The sequence below is a fragment of the Colossoma macropomum genome, unplaced genomic scaffold (assembly GCF_904425465.1).
Source record: "Colossoma macropomum unplaced genomic scaffold, Colossoma_macropomum, whole genome shotgun sequence".
NCBI classification, from domain to species: Eukaryota; Metazoa; Chordata; class Actinopteri; order Characiformes; family Serrasalmidae; genus Colossoma; species Colossoma macropomum.
This window is the reverse complement of record NW_023494791.1, coordinates 26,814,335-26,831,989: the sequence shown is the minus strand read 5'-3', so window position 1 is coordinate 26,831,989 and position 17,655 is coordinate 26,814,335. Positions and strand designations below refer to the sequence as shown.

The window sequence follows — 17,655 nt, the reverse complement described above, 5'->3', positions numbered from 1 at the left end:
CGTTATTATATGTTAAGGCTATAATAACATAATACTTGCCTTCGCTGCTGCCTGCGCCAACCCGATGTGGATGTTTCTGTTTGTCTCATAATGGAAGGATCTCTTAATCAGCTGCAGACTTTGCCTCTTGGCTTTTCGTTTGGATAGATGCGTTTGATGGGGCCCAGGGGTTGATTGTCAAACTTTGAGGGGTAGGTGTGGGGGGGACCGAGCGTTTTTTAAAAGCCTTGGCATACTGTCGAGCTTTCATGTCATAGGCTCTGTGCCATTAAGCTCAGCAGTATTAGATAAGGCCCTGTAGAACATGTTTCTGTAGACGGGCAAAGAGGAACCAGATGCTACGTGGACTGCGAGAAAGTCTGGTGCAGTCAGATGAGTGCGGAACATCAAACAGATCCTCCGAGCCTTTGGTATGCTGAATCCTGCTGCTCCTCTCCATTAAAATGGATTTATCATCTGTTTTATTGGTTTAATTGACTCGCTCAAGATGAAACCAAATGGAAAATATGCTCATGGGGAAGAAAAAAAAGTCACATTGTTCTTCATACTTTCTGCATCGTTCTTTTACACTCCTTCGCCATAGAAGTAGCCTCTTAGCTATCTCTTATCTTTACTTAACTCCACTTAACTGGCCTCCATCTCTTGATTATTCCAGGCGATTGAATCGGCTGATCGGCGGCCAGCAATACTCCTCTCTATCCCAGTATGTTTCTATTTGTCGATGACAATCATCCACTCCATCCAGTGCGGAAGTGAGTGCCAGCAGTGCATTACTCTTTAAAGATGGCTAGCATGATAGCCAGGTGTCAGGTCAGTGCAATCAGCCGCGAGCGCGCCACGTATTGATCTGTCCGGCAGTGCTCTTACTGAGATAAAGTCTGCTTATGACAGCATGTGAGAGAGGGCTGCTCCTCAGCTTCACCGCTCAGCCTGGGTCAGAGGAGCCAAGGGCCATGCCAAGAAGGGCTGTCCCTCAGCAGGGATGCTCAGTGCATATTTAACCCCTTAGACACTAGGCTTGTTAGTTAATGATTGTTATTGTGATTATTAATCTCGTTATAATATGTTTGAGGATGGGGACATCTGTATACATTAAAGGGTTAATTCATATAGATCCTATTGAAATCTGAATCTGTATAGAAATCACTTTATTAGAAATCTGCCAAACTGTTGATAAGTTTTTAAAAAGGCTCAACAATAAAAATGGAATTAAATAAACAATAACAAACAGTGCATACCCTTTTAGAGATACCAGAGTAGTTTACTGAGCAAATATAAACTAAATAAACAAATAAGGAAGCAATTGAAAAAGCTTTAAACAAAAGTGTGGACACAAAAATTGCATGTATATGGGTGTGTCAATCAGGCTTCATTTCCTGCTGTAAAAGAGAACCGTAGAACAATTTATATACACTCGTATGCAAAAGATTGCACTTTTGTTTTTGTCCTCAGGACAAATTACATATTTGTCTGATTTTCACAGTGAAAATAAGTTAACACATCATCTACAGAGAGCACACTTAAATAGGCTGTTTTTCTGAAGATTTTCACGCACTGTTTAACACACTTGAAAAAAGAAAACCATAAAATATAAAATGTTCCATAACTAGTGTGCAGGCCACATTTAAATTTTTTCCAATATGTTAAATTCAGCAAATAAACAGTAATTGCACATAAAACATGCAGAAGTGTGTTCTCTGTGGAGGGTGTACAGTGTTTCCCACAGTTTTGAAATATACTCTGGTGCTGAAGCATAGTAAGGTTTGATGTAAGTAAAATGTAAATAAATGTAAATAACACAGAATGCATATACATGTAAGTGTGTGTGTGTGTGTGTGTGTGTGTGTGTGTGTGTGTGTGTGTACACACTGATCAGGCATAACATTATGACCACCTCCTTGTTTCTGCGCTCATTGTCCATTTTATCAGCTCCACTTACTACATAGGTGTACTTTGTAGTTCTACAGTTACAGACTGTAGTCCATCTGTTTCTCTGCATACTTTGTTAGCCCCCTTTTACCCTGTTCTTCAGTGGTCAGGACCCCCATGGACCCTCACAGAGCAGGTACTATTTGGGTGGTGGATCATTCTCAGCACTGCAGTAACACTGATGTGGTAGTGTGTGTTGCGCTGGTCTGAGTGGATCAGTGCTGCTGGAGTTTTTAAACACTGTGTCCACTCACTGTCCACTCTATTAGACACTCCTACCTTGTCAGTCCACCTTGTAGATGCAAAGTCAGAGACAATAACTCATCTACTGCTGCACAGTTTGTACTGGTCATCCTCTAGTCCTTCATCAGAGGTCACAGGACGCTGCTCACAGGACGCAGTTGGCTGGATATTTTTGGCTGGTGGACTATTCTCAGTCCAGCAGTGACACTGAGTTGTTTAAAAATTCCAGCAGCATATTCTCAGCACTCAGTGTTACTGCAGTGCTGAGAATGATCCACCACCCAAATAGTACCTGCTCTGTGAGGGTCCATGGGGGTCCTGACCACTGAAGAACAGGGTAAAAGGGGGCTAACAAAGTATGCAGAGAAACAGATGGACTACAGTCTGTAATTGTAGAACTACAAAGTGCACCTATACAGTAAGTGGAGCTGATAAAATGGACAACGAGCATAGAAACAAGGAAGTGTGTGTGTGTGTGTGTGTGTGTGTGTGTGTTTCAATAAGGTTAATGCTAGTAGGGTACCTGAGCGTGAGTGTCCATATACCTTGGCACACTGTTAAAGTGTAACTTATGTGTGGATTACACTGATGTGTACTCAACAAAACGTAATTTTGCAAATGTACATTATCATGAAAACTACCAAATCATTGCTGATTTATCAAGAAGTTACATTTTAATTAATCTCTATTTTTAAAAGAATAGGTAATCAAGTTTAATTGCGTAATCTTGACAGCCCTACTAAGTTATATAGTATGATGAGCTGAAGTCCACATACAGGCCCTTGTAGTTTAAGGGGTTAACACTGGGGTAGAGAATGTTAAATGCAAGCCTTTGAAGCGCTGGAATAAACTAGAGCAGATGTCTGCCAAATAGGAGGCCCATGTCACTGGGTTTATTTCGCAGTTTATTTCTCATGATAGATGGATTTTTACGTGACAGACGGTACTAATTCATAAATGATACATTGCACATTATTGCTGTCTGGAGTGGCAGGTGACCTTTCACGTGGAGTTGGAGTTGCTCTTTTTTAATCCCCTTAGAGTGGCTGTCCGGAGACTAGAGGAACTTTTTGAAAGTGAGAGAGACGGCAGTATGCAGCAGTTCTGAAGCAGCGCTGGTACTCCGCACTTCCTCCACGCTTCTTCCCAACAAGCCTGTGAAGTGCTGGAGCCGGCAGAGTCGGGTTCAACCAGGAAGAGAACTGCACATCCATTAAAGCAGCCTCCCTCTGGCCATCTCTCCAACTTCAAACACCCCAACATTAAAGTTACAATAATACAGGGGGCTGTTCTCCCACATGATGCCCGCACATCACAGCCGAGGTGCGCTAATGATGGAAGTAATACTGACACACACACACACACACACTGTACACAGACACACACACACGTATAGAGACCATTAGCTCAGCACTGACAGCCTCCAAACCTCCACTACACCCCATTGGCTCCGGTCCTGAGTGGCCATCCTAATGTACATCTCCAGAGACGTTTTTTATGTCTTATAGCTGAGTTTTGTGGCCACTGCTGAAGCTTTTCTGCCTATAGAAAAGTTTAGTAGGATTCTAGCAGTGGATTTGACTAAACTGTGTGCTTGTGCATAGACAGTTATGTTTATTCTGTATTAAAGCAGTGCTATGTAATAAGTAGCATTACTGAGTCAGAAGGACAAAAATTATGCTAAAATATGGCGTCCGTGTGCTGCTGTTAGTCGACCTGTGAATCCTGAAATAATCATTTAAATGTCAGAAACATTGTGTCGGATTCCGCGGGAGATTATCGGACGATGTCCTACATCTTTGAGTACTAATGTCACGGGCATGGATTTAAAAAGAAGGTCTTGCTCAATGTTTAGGTCTTAAATCCAAAATCATTTGGTTTAATTATACTCATGAAGCTGTGATGACAATAGTAGATAATTCACTTACATTTTCAGGTAAGTTTTCGTCGAGTTCTCTTTCTATACTCTTTCACATACAGAACACATTACAAAATGGCTGTGTTTACATGCAAAGATTTTTGCCAATCCGATTGAACACATTCCGATTACAGATTAAGACTGAGGTGTTTGTGCTCACTCTATTCAATAATCTGATGGAAAATCTTCGTTTACATGCTCACTGCAAGTAATCCGATCCAAAATGATGCGCATGCGTGGAGTACCACTTAGAGTAAACGTTACCATGACAGCAAGCATCACGTGAGGTCCAGTCAGAATGAGATGAGTTTTCAGTGGGGCGCTTGTGTTTTTAACTGTGTTAAAAAAATGTCCGACTCAGAAAAAATGTACTTCAGATGCACTTATTAAAGAAGGGCGAGAGGAAGACGTCATGTTCTGAGACACATAATCTGGACTTCAGTCCCACCACTGTCTTTTAAAACTTCATCTCCTCTGCAAACCAATTTCTGCTCCCGCCATGTTGAACGTTATAAACCTTTGCTATGACGCGAACGCACATGCGCAGAACGTACTTAAACTTTCCGGAAATGTAATCGGATACAGGCGTTTAATTGGCTATTATTCCTCTATTTAACGGATTATTTACAGGATTACCCACCTCATTCAATCGGATAGAAATTGTATTCCGAATGGCCTCAATCGGATTAGACTATTACGATTCAAGTGTATACATGGACATATTCTATTCCGATTGAGCTATTAGTTGGATTTTTAATGGATTATTAGGCTGCATGTAAACGTGGCTAATGTTTTGTACATTGTGTGCAATTACAAATCTCCACCAGAGATGTCGCCAAATCCCTAAAACTTACATAGTGCAGCTTTGATCATTTGCTTTCCAATAACTAATGTTACTTCAGGGTAAAGCTGATGGCTGAATGTTGGTTTTGCTGTGAGTTAAGCAACACAGCATAGCAAATCCCATAAAAATCTAATTGATATAACATTTTAGCTGGCCTAAAATGAATAATTATGAAAGGGTGAGATGTGAATCTAGTGTAAAGCACAGCATAATTAGCTGAAGCTTAAGCACACAGGTCAACATGAATCAGAAATTATAGCACTTTTTTTTCAGTACTGTGACTTTTTTCTGTGTGAAATGCAGTATCAGGGAGGGTCTCTGATATATCTGAGCAATTGGCTCAATAATAGGTGGGGGGTGGGAAGGTGAGAAGAAATTTAATATTATTGGTGATCTTCTATACCCCGCCTGCTGGTACATGATGTCATCAAAAATCAGATGACGTTTTAGAGGTTGGCAAAAGTCAATAAACATTTATCAAAGATTACAGGAAAACAATGGTATAGTGTGTTGAACCATGTTTAAAATGACCAGGGACCAGGGTCAGTTTTGATTTTGATTTTGAATTTTGTAGTGCCATGTCCCTTTTTGTTAAACTGTCTCAACAGATATTGTGTTTTGCTGCAAATCTCCTGTCTTACTTGTGATGTGATCACCCATAATTATTATCAACATGAAGATTCCATTGATAAAACAGTGCAGTTCTCCTCTGAACCATTCAACTTATTGAATTGTGAGATGAACAGTTCTGAGTGTTGTTTGGTTTCAAGCTGTAACATTATATAATATGCAAAACAGTTGTTTTTTTAAATGATAATGAAGCATTCAGTGATGTGTGTTCACATACTGACGACGGTTCTCGAGACAGTGCAAGAACTCATCTCCATCATGTCTTTGCCAAGGCATATTTATGAGCCATTTTATAGGTTTCAGCTATCATAAATTTCAGTGACAGCCTTGTGGAGGTTTTCAGCGGCATGCTTTATATTTCAGACTTCAGGGAGAAAATGAGGACATTTTGTTATTACTAACAATGTAGATATTTCACATAATGTTCGCCCACATAGCACATTATGCTGTAGGCCCCTGAATGGCTGTGCAGCCAGACAGCATTTCTGATTCCTCCTGTGAACAGGGCGATAGCTGACACAGTCACACTAAACACATGAAGGTCACTTCTCTCCTCTTTCCACTCTCAGCCACAAAAGCCTCATCTGTTTTAATGGAGTGTTCTCAGAGCGCCTGTGTTAGCCTCTGTAAAAGCTCTAGTCTCGCCATCATGTACCCTTTGCTCATTCTCTCACACGGCCTATTGTGTGTGCCTCTCTCTCTCCCTCTCTCTTTCTCTCTCTCTCTCCACTGAATTATTCTCTGTGCAAGATGAACTGTATCGAAGGTTGTTTGGTTTCAGGTTTAAACGTGAAGGTGTTTCCTTACCTGTTTCGTATTCATTCACACAATGGCCCGAGTAGCCTCTCTTGTTTCTCAGTAAGAAGAGTCCAGACAAGACCTTTGTTTTCCACTTCATCAGATGCTAGCATGTTCCCTCTTCTTTTTTCTCTCTCCCTCCTCCTAGAACAAGGGCTGGAGAGCAGCCATCTCTCTGGGCTCAGGCGGCTCTCCCAGGCCATGCTAAGCAAGCGAGAGGGGAAATCACACCATGCTTTTGGAATTCTTTTTGGACTCTTCTCCACAATCCTGATACATTAAAGGAAAACCAGTGCATTAAACTGTCTTAGACGACCATACACGTTTATAAGGTTTCAAGTTGCTGCCTTGTTAATGTAACAGTTTGGGGGGGAAAAATGAATTTTCGCAATTTTAACTACTGGGAGGCAGGGCCAATCACACTGGAGCTCATGTCGGAGGGGGCCTAAGGTGTCAAGGGTTCCCCTAAAATCTTTATTGGGCCTCTTATGTTGATACTGAAACAGTTGTACACTCATGACTCACAGGAATATCCGATTTCTTAACAGCATCTCCACTATAGACAGCTATGACGTTTGTAATGCGTTTCATCCATGGTCAGTCTTCACAACCTGCATCATGATATAGCCACTGTTTATCATTTTAAATTGGTAGTGTATCATAAACATTTAGGTTACTGTTAGATGCTACTGGGTGGAGTGGCAATGCCTTGAGAGCACCCACTTGTTTGAGATACAACAAGCAAGTAAACTAGCAAATTATTATTTTTTTATTCACTGAAAGTAATGTTAATGTGACAGTGCCTATTATTTTCATTTTTCTAGTTATGCTGCTGCTCTTAGCCAAAGTGTAGTCAATCAGTCAAGGCATGTCACTGTAGTTTTGTTCTGGAGCTATTAGACTAATGGAGCTAACAAGTAAATGGAGCTCATATCTACCAGTATAAAAATGGACAAAAGTACCTGTTAAACATGACACAGTACCTTTCATAGCTTAAAAAGTAGTAACTGTGGTCTTCATGCCTAAATTTTGCCTATTCTTGTGTACATTTTTACCAATAACAGCGTGTTATACAGTGTCAGAAACCATGTAAGCAAGATTACTTAATAACTCACTGCATTATAAAGTAAGCATATGATGGTTCAGGTGTGCAGTTTGCATGACCCCAGTTGGTGGTTAGCTTTCATTAGCTGTTAGCTGAATTAGCTTCATAGCTTCAGTGCGAAACTAAAGAAGCAAACTTTGGACACCAAGTGTGTCTCGGCTGATTAGGTTAGATTTGTATATGTTTTTTGCTGAACTATCACTTTAAGATGGTTCACAGTTCAGAAGAGATGTTCAGAGATGTTTTTTCCACATTTGCCCTTATCTGCCTTATGTTCTGTTGACACTTTAAACCACTGTTAAAATCTCTGTGCAGTACTCTTTGTGCCCAGTGCACTTTTTTAGTGTGCCTGTACACAGTGCTCTATTTCTGCTCTCTCTGGTGCTTAAGGCCGGCTAGCCGAGGCATGAACCTGGTGCGTAAGTGCTCTTCAGAGAGCCGAGGGGTGACCTTGCTGTTTTCCCTATGTGAGGAGGTTGGCCAAGGTGCCCTTTGTTTTATTGGATTGTCTCCATGAACTCTCTCTGCTCTCTGATGGAAGTGCTGCTGTAATTATGCTCTCCATTTGTCATCATTCATTCTCATCTCCTAAAACCTTAATCCTATTTGTGCCTCATCATACCATCCATTATATCAAGCTAAGCCATGTTTACTGCTTTCGGATGAAGAACATGTAGCGGTTCTTTTCTCCTTTGTTTCCTCGTAATTCTTACCCTCAGTGCGATCCTGAGGTGCCGAGCTTGCTTTCATCCTTATCGCTTTGTCTGCTCTTTATGCAGCGCTTGCCACTTCCACTACTGCCCAGATTAAACCTCGCTTCATTTTTGAAAATGATACCCAGACAAAGTGTCTGCAGTGTGTTCACCTTCACTGCCTGATTCTTGGCCTTTTATGTGGGTGGATTTATGTGGGGGCATCACGCCTCTGTGTTTTACAATGGCTTTAGTTGAGAGAAAAATCTAATTTAAACTTCCTCTTAATACAAATATAGCTGATGGGCCAATACATGTTTGGTGTTCGAACTTTGCTGTGTTAGTTTTGCATTAGAACTATAAGACTTCAAGACATTGAGTAAACTATGTGCCTGAATCATTGTAGACTAGTGCCGTCTTGTTAAGTAACCTCAAATAGACTTTCTTATGTGGGTTCTGACTCTATTATCTATAAAAATGGGAAATATTCAGGCTTCAAGCTATGCAACATACATTTGTCCATGTTTGTAGACATAGACAAACCACATAAGCAAGTCTGTTAGACATTACTTAAGAATTTGTTGTGGTTTGAGGCAAGTCCGATGATTCAGGCAAGTATGAAGATTTAGGGCTTGCAGTTTGCACAGTTCTAATGGCTGGGGTTTGAGCCCCCATTACTTGTTAGCTACATTAGCCTCGTAGCTCCAGTGCAAAGCTAAAGACACAAGTTTTGGATTCCATGCATTTTCTAAACAACTGCATTTGGGCTGTGTAGAAGAGGTGTAAATTGGATTTTTAGGAGAATGTATGTTTTTGTTGATGTAGTCTAGACTAAAACTAAACACTAAAACTTTGGTTTTCTTGCAGGGTTTCTTCTTGACTGTGTCCTTGGAGTCAATCTTGAAGGTGGCGAAGCACGCTTCTGAGAACAATAAGATCTTCAGCCTGAACCTCTCAGCTCCCTTCATCTGTCAGGTTTTTAAGGAGTCCCTTATGAAGGTCATGCCCTACGTGGACGTCTTGTTTGGCAACGAGACGGTAAGTCAGCCTATGTTGACCTGTCGTATGCCAGTACATTTGGTTCCATAGAGAGAGAGAGATACAGAGATAGAATATTAATGTGTAATTAATCAGCCGGTCTTATCATGATCTGGTAAGGTATTTATTGATTGTGGTTTGAACACAAACATGCAAGAGTTTGGGTGGCTCACACATAATAGCTTTATGTACATTTAAAGTGGGAAACAGAGTAGCCATTTGAATTGAGTGGCATAGAAAACATTTTTGAAAACGTTCTTTCAAGAACCTTATGCAACAGGTAAATGGACCTTGCAGAACCATTTAACCATGCCAAGAAACATTTATGGATCATTTATGTGTTCAATAGAGGTCTATGTAATAGTCTTTACTAAAGAACCCTTGAAAAACCATTTTTAAGGATGTAGGACAGATAAGGTGTAGGCTGGGTTGGGTTTTGGGAATCTAGCTAACATTAGCATTAGGGGTGCGGGAAAAAATCGATTCTTAGATGCATCGCGATGCGGACGTGAACGATTCTGAATCGATTCACTAATGTCAAAAATCGATTTTCTAAATATTTAATTTATACCGTAATGTTGCCTGAACGCAAAACGTGGAACTTGGAAGTGGGTAAGTGCAGCGCCCGGACAGTCTGTGGCGGCACACAACAAAAACACAACTGGGTGAGCGAGAAATCCGACCGGCTCCCTCTGCATTAAAAGCCAGGTTAGGTCAGGAGTCACAACACAAATGTTAAGAAGAGCCATTTTGTCCTTTCAACAAAAATCAAACCACCTTGGGAGCCACAACATTTAATGTCCAGTATGTCTAAGTACGTGATGATGTCCTAGTTTAGGCTAAACAATATAAACGAAAACGCAGATTTACTTCGCTCTGCTTTAAGCTTTAGCTATAGCCGCTTTCCTCCCATCTCCGCCAGAAAACTTTTCCTCAGAAGTAGATCAGTTAAATGTCTCTCAACATTCGACTGTTTTACGAGGCTGAAGTCGCTTCTTATTCTCCAGCTTCTTGTTTGAATTTACCCGTTCCACCTTAAATTCTAACTGAGGCGCCGAATAAAAAAAGGCACCATTTAAAGTGGAATGGGAGAATTCGAAAGAGAAGCTGACTTCAGCTTTGCCACTTTTTAGTGTTTGACAGTCTCTCGTTGCAGATTTAACGTACCAGGAAACCAACTGCGCTGCTTATAAATGCGAATAACGCATCGCTGCTATGTGACCTGCAGTCTGCACCCCAGTTCTCAGTCGTTGCGAAACTGGGCTTTCGCACTATGTTGCACACGTCCCGTCTCAGAGATATTTTACTGACACAGCGATCCCCCCCCCGTCTCTACAGCGAGACCAAAACCGAAGTTATAAAATCACTAAAGAAAACGGGTAGAATAGCTGTAAGATGTGCTGCGTGGACATCCACTGACACTGGATCTTATTTCACCGTAACTGCGCATTTTATCGCAGATGAGTAGCAGCAGCTTCTCGTGCTCCAAACAAGAGCACTGAATGAGAGCCTTCTAGTTCACTTGCCACATCACTTCCATTTGTTTTATTAAAAAAGATATTGGAAGTAAATTCATTATGGATCATTACAAATACTTTGCTTTAAAAGTACCAAGTCTCTTTAAATAACAATAACACCGAGTCACTTAGTCACTTTAAAATGTATATTGTCTCTATATTCTGTGTATATTCTGGGTATATTTAATATATTTCAGTTGGTTTTTCTTGTATTTTTACTTATTTACTTTCTGTAGAGTGATTATCTGAGCCTCACCACACGCATTTCAGTGCATAAATGTCCTGACATGTTGTGCAAATGACAAATAAACTTGAAACTTGAACTCGAAACTTGAGTTCACACAGTGAGAGAATATAAATGCTATATAGAAAAAAAAGATGCATCGAGATGCATCGATAATCATTTTATAATCGCATCGCAGCCCTCTGAATCGTAATCGAATCGAATCGTGAGGTACCTAGAGATTCCCACTCCTAATTAGCATGGTGATAAATTCTGTTTTTCCAACCTGCCTTGTTTCAATTAGCTACTTGAATTTGATGTAAGTCTCAACCTCTAGAGATAAGGTGATGTAGCTAATTGAAACTACTGATGCATACTTGTTAATGTTTATTCCTCTGGTAGTCATACTAATAACTTCATACATAATCAGAATTTTTGTTTACTGTATTTAACAGTTAAACTGCTAAATAGTCTTATTCATAGTTGCATGCAAATGCAAACACAATTTACCGAAGTCCCTGATGTAGCATCATCCGTAAGGTGAAATTGAGGAGCTGTTTTATCTTTGCTAATGCATGACTTGGCCGTTGTGCTGCGTTCTCAAGCGTATATTAAATTAAGTTAAGAAGCTACAATATGTCTCCAAAAGTTTGCAGACACCTGTGTGTCTATTGTTTCTTTGAAAATCATAGGTATTAATCAGGAGTTTGTCCTTTGCTGCAGTAACAGCCTCTTCTGCTCTGGGAAAGCTAGATGTTGGAACATTTGCTGTGAGAATCCGAGTGCATTCGGCCACAGGACCATTAGATATTCGATGATTAGTTCTAGATCAGACATGCTGCCTCAACTCATCTTCACTCCAGAAAACACAGTTCCACTGCTCCACAGCCCAAGGGGGCTTTATACCCCTCTAGCCAACGCATGGCATTGGGCATGGTTACCCTAGGCTGTGCAGCTGCTTCAGAATGTCTCATTTTATTAGTCAGTCCTTTCTATGGAGATTCTACAAGCTGTGTGTGCATTTGAGCACATGTGTCAGCTATGGGTGCACCTTAAAGTAGCAGAGTTACAGATAATAAAATGTGTGTGAATTTGGCTCTTTTGAAGATATAGTGTACTTTTTTTGTTTGTTTGTTTTTACAAGGCACACAAATCTAAACTCAATTCTCTTGAATAACTATTACAGTGAAAGCGTTCTTAGGTTCATATTTCAAACGTGGCGATATCTGTTTTGTGTAATAAAACAAAGGAAGAATAAATTCTGGATGCAACAGAATTATTGGTGTTAACTGGCCAAAGTTTAGAGAGAAAACTCTAGACTAGATTTCCTTTCACAGCCTTCAGCCTTATGCAGCTGTATACCTCCAAAGTTTGGGGGAACATATTTTATATTGGTAAATCATATCATTTGACAACTATGACTTGGTATTTAAACTATAAATTCAAAGTTATATAGCATCTCTAAACAAGCACTGTAGAGGTCCAGTTTTATGTGTTTTAACATTGAATAATGAGCTACAGTTTCTGAGACTTCTTCTAAACATTCTGTAAAGCTTTTTTAGCCTGGTAATAGTTGCTATGAAAGAATGCGCTTGTGGGCAGATCATGGATAGGTTAACTAGTCTCTTAGTCTCTTACGTCACACTTTTAGTCGATCCTGTATTCTGGGAATCATCATGGTTCCAGGCTCACATTATGTGTGTACTGCAGCACACAGTGTGGAGAATTGTGCGTGTGTGTATGTGTGTGTATGTGTGTTTGCGCTGTGCATCAGGCTTGACAGGCTGAAACACTGCAGCAGGCTCTGAATCTCCTCTGTTGCCACTTGCCACTGTACGCTGCACGCAAAACCACTGATTAGATATTAAACACTAGTGGTCCGAAATCAGCCAGCTTCCACTTAGGCTCCCTATAGCAGGAACAGCTGTGTTAATTCATTCAAAAACCGACGTGACCACAGCTTCCCTTCTAGCTAGCCTAATTAGATAGTTAGCACACACTTATATGTAGGGTCTTCGTTTCAGCTGCATTAACGTGCCGGTGTTGGTGTGTGTGGGAGCTATCCGCCGGTGCAGTTCTGAGTGTTTGGCAGCTGGAGCTTGTCTGAGTGTGAGGGGACTGAGACAAGGAGACAGGCCTTTATCTGCGGTGACAACGTGGGCGCCATGAGGGACGGCCCGGGCCCCCGAACCAGCTCCTTGCCCACCCTTAACTGGCACACATGAAGTGTGTAATATCCAGGGAGCAGCACTGGCCTAATTGAGTCCTTCCTTGCTCCCCTCTCCTGCCTGCCTGCCTCCATGACATAAAGCAGAGGAAAGTGAAACGTTTCAGGAAATGTAATGGCCTCCAGTTAATTAAGTGAGAGAAGCCGAGCAGTTGGAGCCAAAACCAGATGGCGCTGAATTGCGCTCGTAAAAACTCACCGTACATGCGCGCGCACACACACACACACACACACGAGTGCTTACCATAACGCGCATATACACACGCATAATCACAAACAATTTGCCCTCCATTTGCCGCACACATGATAAAATTCAACAATGCGAATTGTCATTACAGATGAATTTGTTCGGCAGAAGGCTCAGACAATGTAGATAAATGGCATGATTAATTGGAACAGAATGAATAACCCTGACTGATGTAGTATAAGCAGTGATTAACTCCAGCTCGGAGCTCAGATTGTTTTAAATAACAGGGGAGTTAAAGCCATGATTGCTGGGAGGTTGCGAAATGATTGAAATCACTCCATCGCTGCTTATGAGACAGTGTGAGAGAGAGAGAGAGGGAGAGAAAGAAGGAGAGGGCGATGGAGAGACTGGAGAGAGCTGGCTCATTGTGTAGCTCTGCCCAAAGGCCTTTTCCCAAAGACCTCAGCCTCCCCGCCCAGCGCTGACATGAATAATATTATTGAGCTCCCAATGCACCCAGAGCAAAGGGGAAATTGGAGGTTTGCTCTTTTGACATTTAGCAGGACAAAGGCAAAAAGGATGTACAGATAAACTGGGACTTCCTTACAACTTTGTGTGTGTTCGTGTGCAGGCCTGTGCCAGCTTTATTTCCATTAACCAAGGTTAAGTTCTGTCTACTCTTTGCTTTGAGGACTCAGCCCTGTGCAAATAACTTTTGTGCTTTCATCCCGTAGACGTGTGCATGCGTGTGCTCACGTGGTGGCAAACCATCCCGGGTCTTCCATGGTGTACATGCCGTACAGGCTTTTTAATTATTTATCACTTGCACCTCATTGAAACAAAACAAAATTGTTGAAAGTTGTAAACTCTCAATCCACACCAGATGGGTTTGTAAGCAGCAGAAGAGGTATTTTATTATGATTTGAATTTAATGGAAGGTAATTGCTGTCTATAGACAAACATTCTCTACGTTTGCTGCCATGATGTTGTCATTACGTGATATTAAAACAAATGGAAAAGGTGTAGATTCAGACCTAGCAAAAAATACAGATACAGAACATGTACATTTATGCATTTGGCAGACTCTCTAATGCAGAGTGAATTACAGTTTAATCAGGCAAATGCAGTGTTAGGAATATTGCCTAAGGACTATTGGTGTAGTGTTGTGTGCTTGCCCAGGTGGCAATCAAACCTCAGTCTACTGTGTAAAGGGTAGTGTTGCCACCCATAAGGCTACACCAAACGCTATAAACTTGATAGACGTTACATTTTACATTTACGCATTTGGCAAACACTCTTATCCAGAGTGACTTACAAATTTAATCTTGTTAAAAATGTAGGTGAGTGTAGCTATTAAGATTCTTGGCCAAGGACTTGTTGGCTTAGTGTGGTGTGCTTGCCTGGATGGGAAAACTATTGTTGTCGATCGAGTCTTTTTTTTTCTGGAAAAAAAAACATTCTTTACATTTGTGGTCTGTTTTTGTCGTTTCCATATTATGAAACAAATGGTGAAAAAAGTTAGAAATACAGACTTGAACCTAATGAAGAATACAGATACAGAGCATTTACATTTATGCATTTGGCAGACGCTTTTACCCAGAGTGACTTACATTTGAAACATGTTATAGATGTAGCTGAATGTAGCTTTAGGAGTCTTGCCCAAGGACGCTTATTGGCGTAGCATGTGGTGCCTCCCCAGTCTCTTGCATGGGTGCTACCCACTACGTGACCACGTACTGGAACGTAAAGTGAATACAAATGTCATTCATTACGTAACATGGAATTACGTAATGATGTAGTTAGATTTAAATGGTACAGCATCAGTAATGTAATGACTCTAGACTGCAGGGTTAGAGCAGTGATGTTTCTCATACTTAGCAGTGTGCCCTCCCCCTCTGTTTGCATGTGCGTGATAGGCAGTTCATGAAGAAACCCTGAGGCAGTGAGAGATTCGCATGACACTGGGCCCCCATCCCACGACTGATTTAGCCCCAGTCTGCTACACACACACACACACACACACACACACACACACACACACACACACACACACACACATACACACACACTTTAACACACACACGCACAAACCCGGAGACAGATGTCAAGTGCCACAGAACTCGCTGACAGTCAAACATTGCCCTGTTTGGAGCTTTGAGCCCCAGCTAGCCTCTTGTGTAGCCCCGTGCAGCTTCTGTGAAGACGCTGCAGAGATGCTTCATGATGAACATTTCAGATTGCTGAAGAGGCATTAAAAACCAAGTCGAGAAGTGAATTTGAATACAGGAGCCCAGGAAGAAAGTGAGTGAAGGAAGTTGAGAGGGAGGTGAGGTAATTAAAAAAATGCTTAAGAGTGAGATGCTGTCAAGGGATCTCACTTGAATGCAGGCTGTACACTTGAGTAGTCTCCCACGACATCACCCACAGCACTCAATTAAAGCCTGTCTATCTGCATATGCCTCTTGTGGAATGGCCGCCAAGGCAACATTGTGAGAGACACAATTAGAGCTGTTAGGGAAGTGATTTACTTTCCTGAGTGCATGGACTAGTCGTCAGTGTGCTTGCTGATTTGGTGCACTTCTCCTAAAGCTGTGTTGCTTTTTCTTTAGTTTCGGCACAAGGCTTAGCTTTATTATGTGCAGCATGCATTCTGAAGCAAAATAGAAAAAGAAATGAAATGTGTAGTCATAGATATACACTTGTTGACCACTGCATTAGATCTTCCTTGTGCTCTGAATAGGTTGCCTTGTATGACCTCTTGGGAATTTCTAACACCTGCTTTGGCAGCATTACTTTTTGGCTAATTCCTTCTTATTAAACTTGAAACCTGGCTACTTTAATGCCCAGTGACTAAAAGAGCTCCCTGGCTTGATTAATGTATACATGGCCAACATTCATATTTTATCAAACATGTACAGGAAGGTGCAAAACACAGAGACCATTTGTTTAATTTCCAGTCAAAACAGCTAATAAGTGCAGGTGGTTCATTTTTCGGAAGCTGTTTGTAAGGAGATTAGCTGTAAGATAATCTACTTGCATAATGACTTAGTAGACCACTGAAACAGTCACGATCAGATAAACGGTACTTAAAGATTTCATCTTTGAGAGAGAGGAGAAAATCAAGCTGAAACAACTGAGAAGACAACACTGTGGATCTGGAAAGCATGTGTAGCTGTCAAGGGGCCATTACTGGGGGGGGGGAGCTGAGCAGGCGTGAGGCTGTCATTGAGAGAGATTTCCAAATCAAAGAAGCTTGCTGGTGTTCTCAGAAGAACAGACTGACCACCCCAGACCTCAGCAACGCAGATTGTGTTTGGGATTACTTGGATCGTGAGAAGCAGAAAATACAACCAACTTCTAAGACTGAACTTTGGAGTTGTGGGAAAGTATCCCTGCAGATTTCAAACGTCTTCTTAAAAGAATGGAAGCTGTAGTAAAGGCAGTGGCAAAAAAATGTGATTAAATGTTGTTAAGGCTTCTGTGTAATTTTCCTGACCCTGAAAAATTTGTACTGTGCCATTGCTCTGTGTGAATATAAATCTTCCCTCGCACTGCTGAACTTTTTAGTCTGTTAGCATGAGTATTTTGGATTTTACAAGGTGGCCTAAGCTGAAAGTTTGATGGACATACCAACAGTAACTAAGGAAGATGGGACAGAATTTTGTAAATGATCAATTGATTAATCTACTGAATATTAGTCAATCAAGTCATTATGCCTTCTGCGGTTTCCTTACTTTGCCCCGTCAACACACACCCGTAATTCAACGTTCTGCCTCTGCAATGAGCAGTTTCTTGTTTTATGGTGAGCAAAACATGGAAGCCATGTCACCCACACTGCTTCCTGGAGTGCATTGCAGTATGGCGGAATGACCACACACATCATTTGAATATTATAGAGGATTATGTAGCACTTTAATGTTTAAGGATACTCCCCATCATCACATTAGCTTTTTCTATGAGAAGTTTTCTTTGTCACATAATCACTGAAGAAATAAGCCATACATACGTTGCTTGAGAGGGCTCGATTGAGTGTGTTCGAAGCCTGCCACAGCAGACCACGCTGCTGCTTCTAGTGGCTCATTTCCCACATAGTATCGCTTTAATATCCGTGCCAACACCAGAGTGCCTAGATTGCCATTTCACGTCCGCTCCTTTCATGAGAGCAAACACTTCATGGATTTGTGGTCAGTTCTAACACAGTTTTTATGTCTCGGAGGGATAGTTGAGGGTTTGTGTGTGTGTTGCTGTGGGATCCAGTAGGGTCGCGCTGGGAAAGTTCACCTAACAACTATAATCTGAGAGCT

General features: G+C 41.3%; 1 protein-coding gene across 2 annotated transcripts in view; it reads left to right on the top strand.

Annotated features, from left to right (window-relative positions):
* The window catches only part of adka (adenosine kinase a), a 165,340-nt gene that overhangs the window by 113,562 nt on the left and 34,123 nt on the right, over window positions 1-17,655 (top strand). For both annotated transcript variants that reach the window (XM_036574694.1, XM_036574695.1), the window contains exon 7: window positions 9,027-9,197. In XM_036574694.1, coding sequence (XP_036430587.1) covers window positions 9,027-9,197 — 171 coding nt within the window. The remainder of the gene's footprint in view (window positions 1-9,026; window positions 9,198-17,655) is intronic.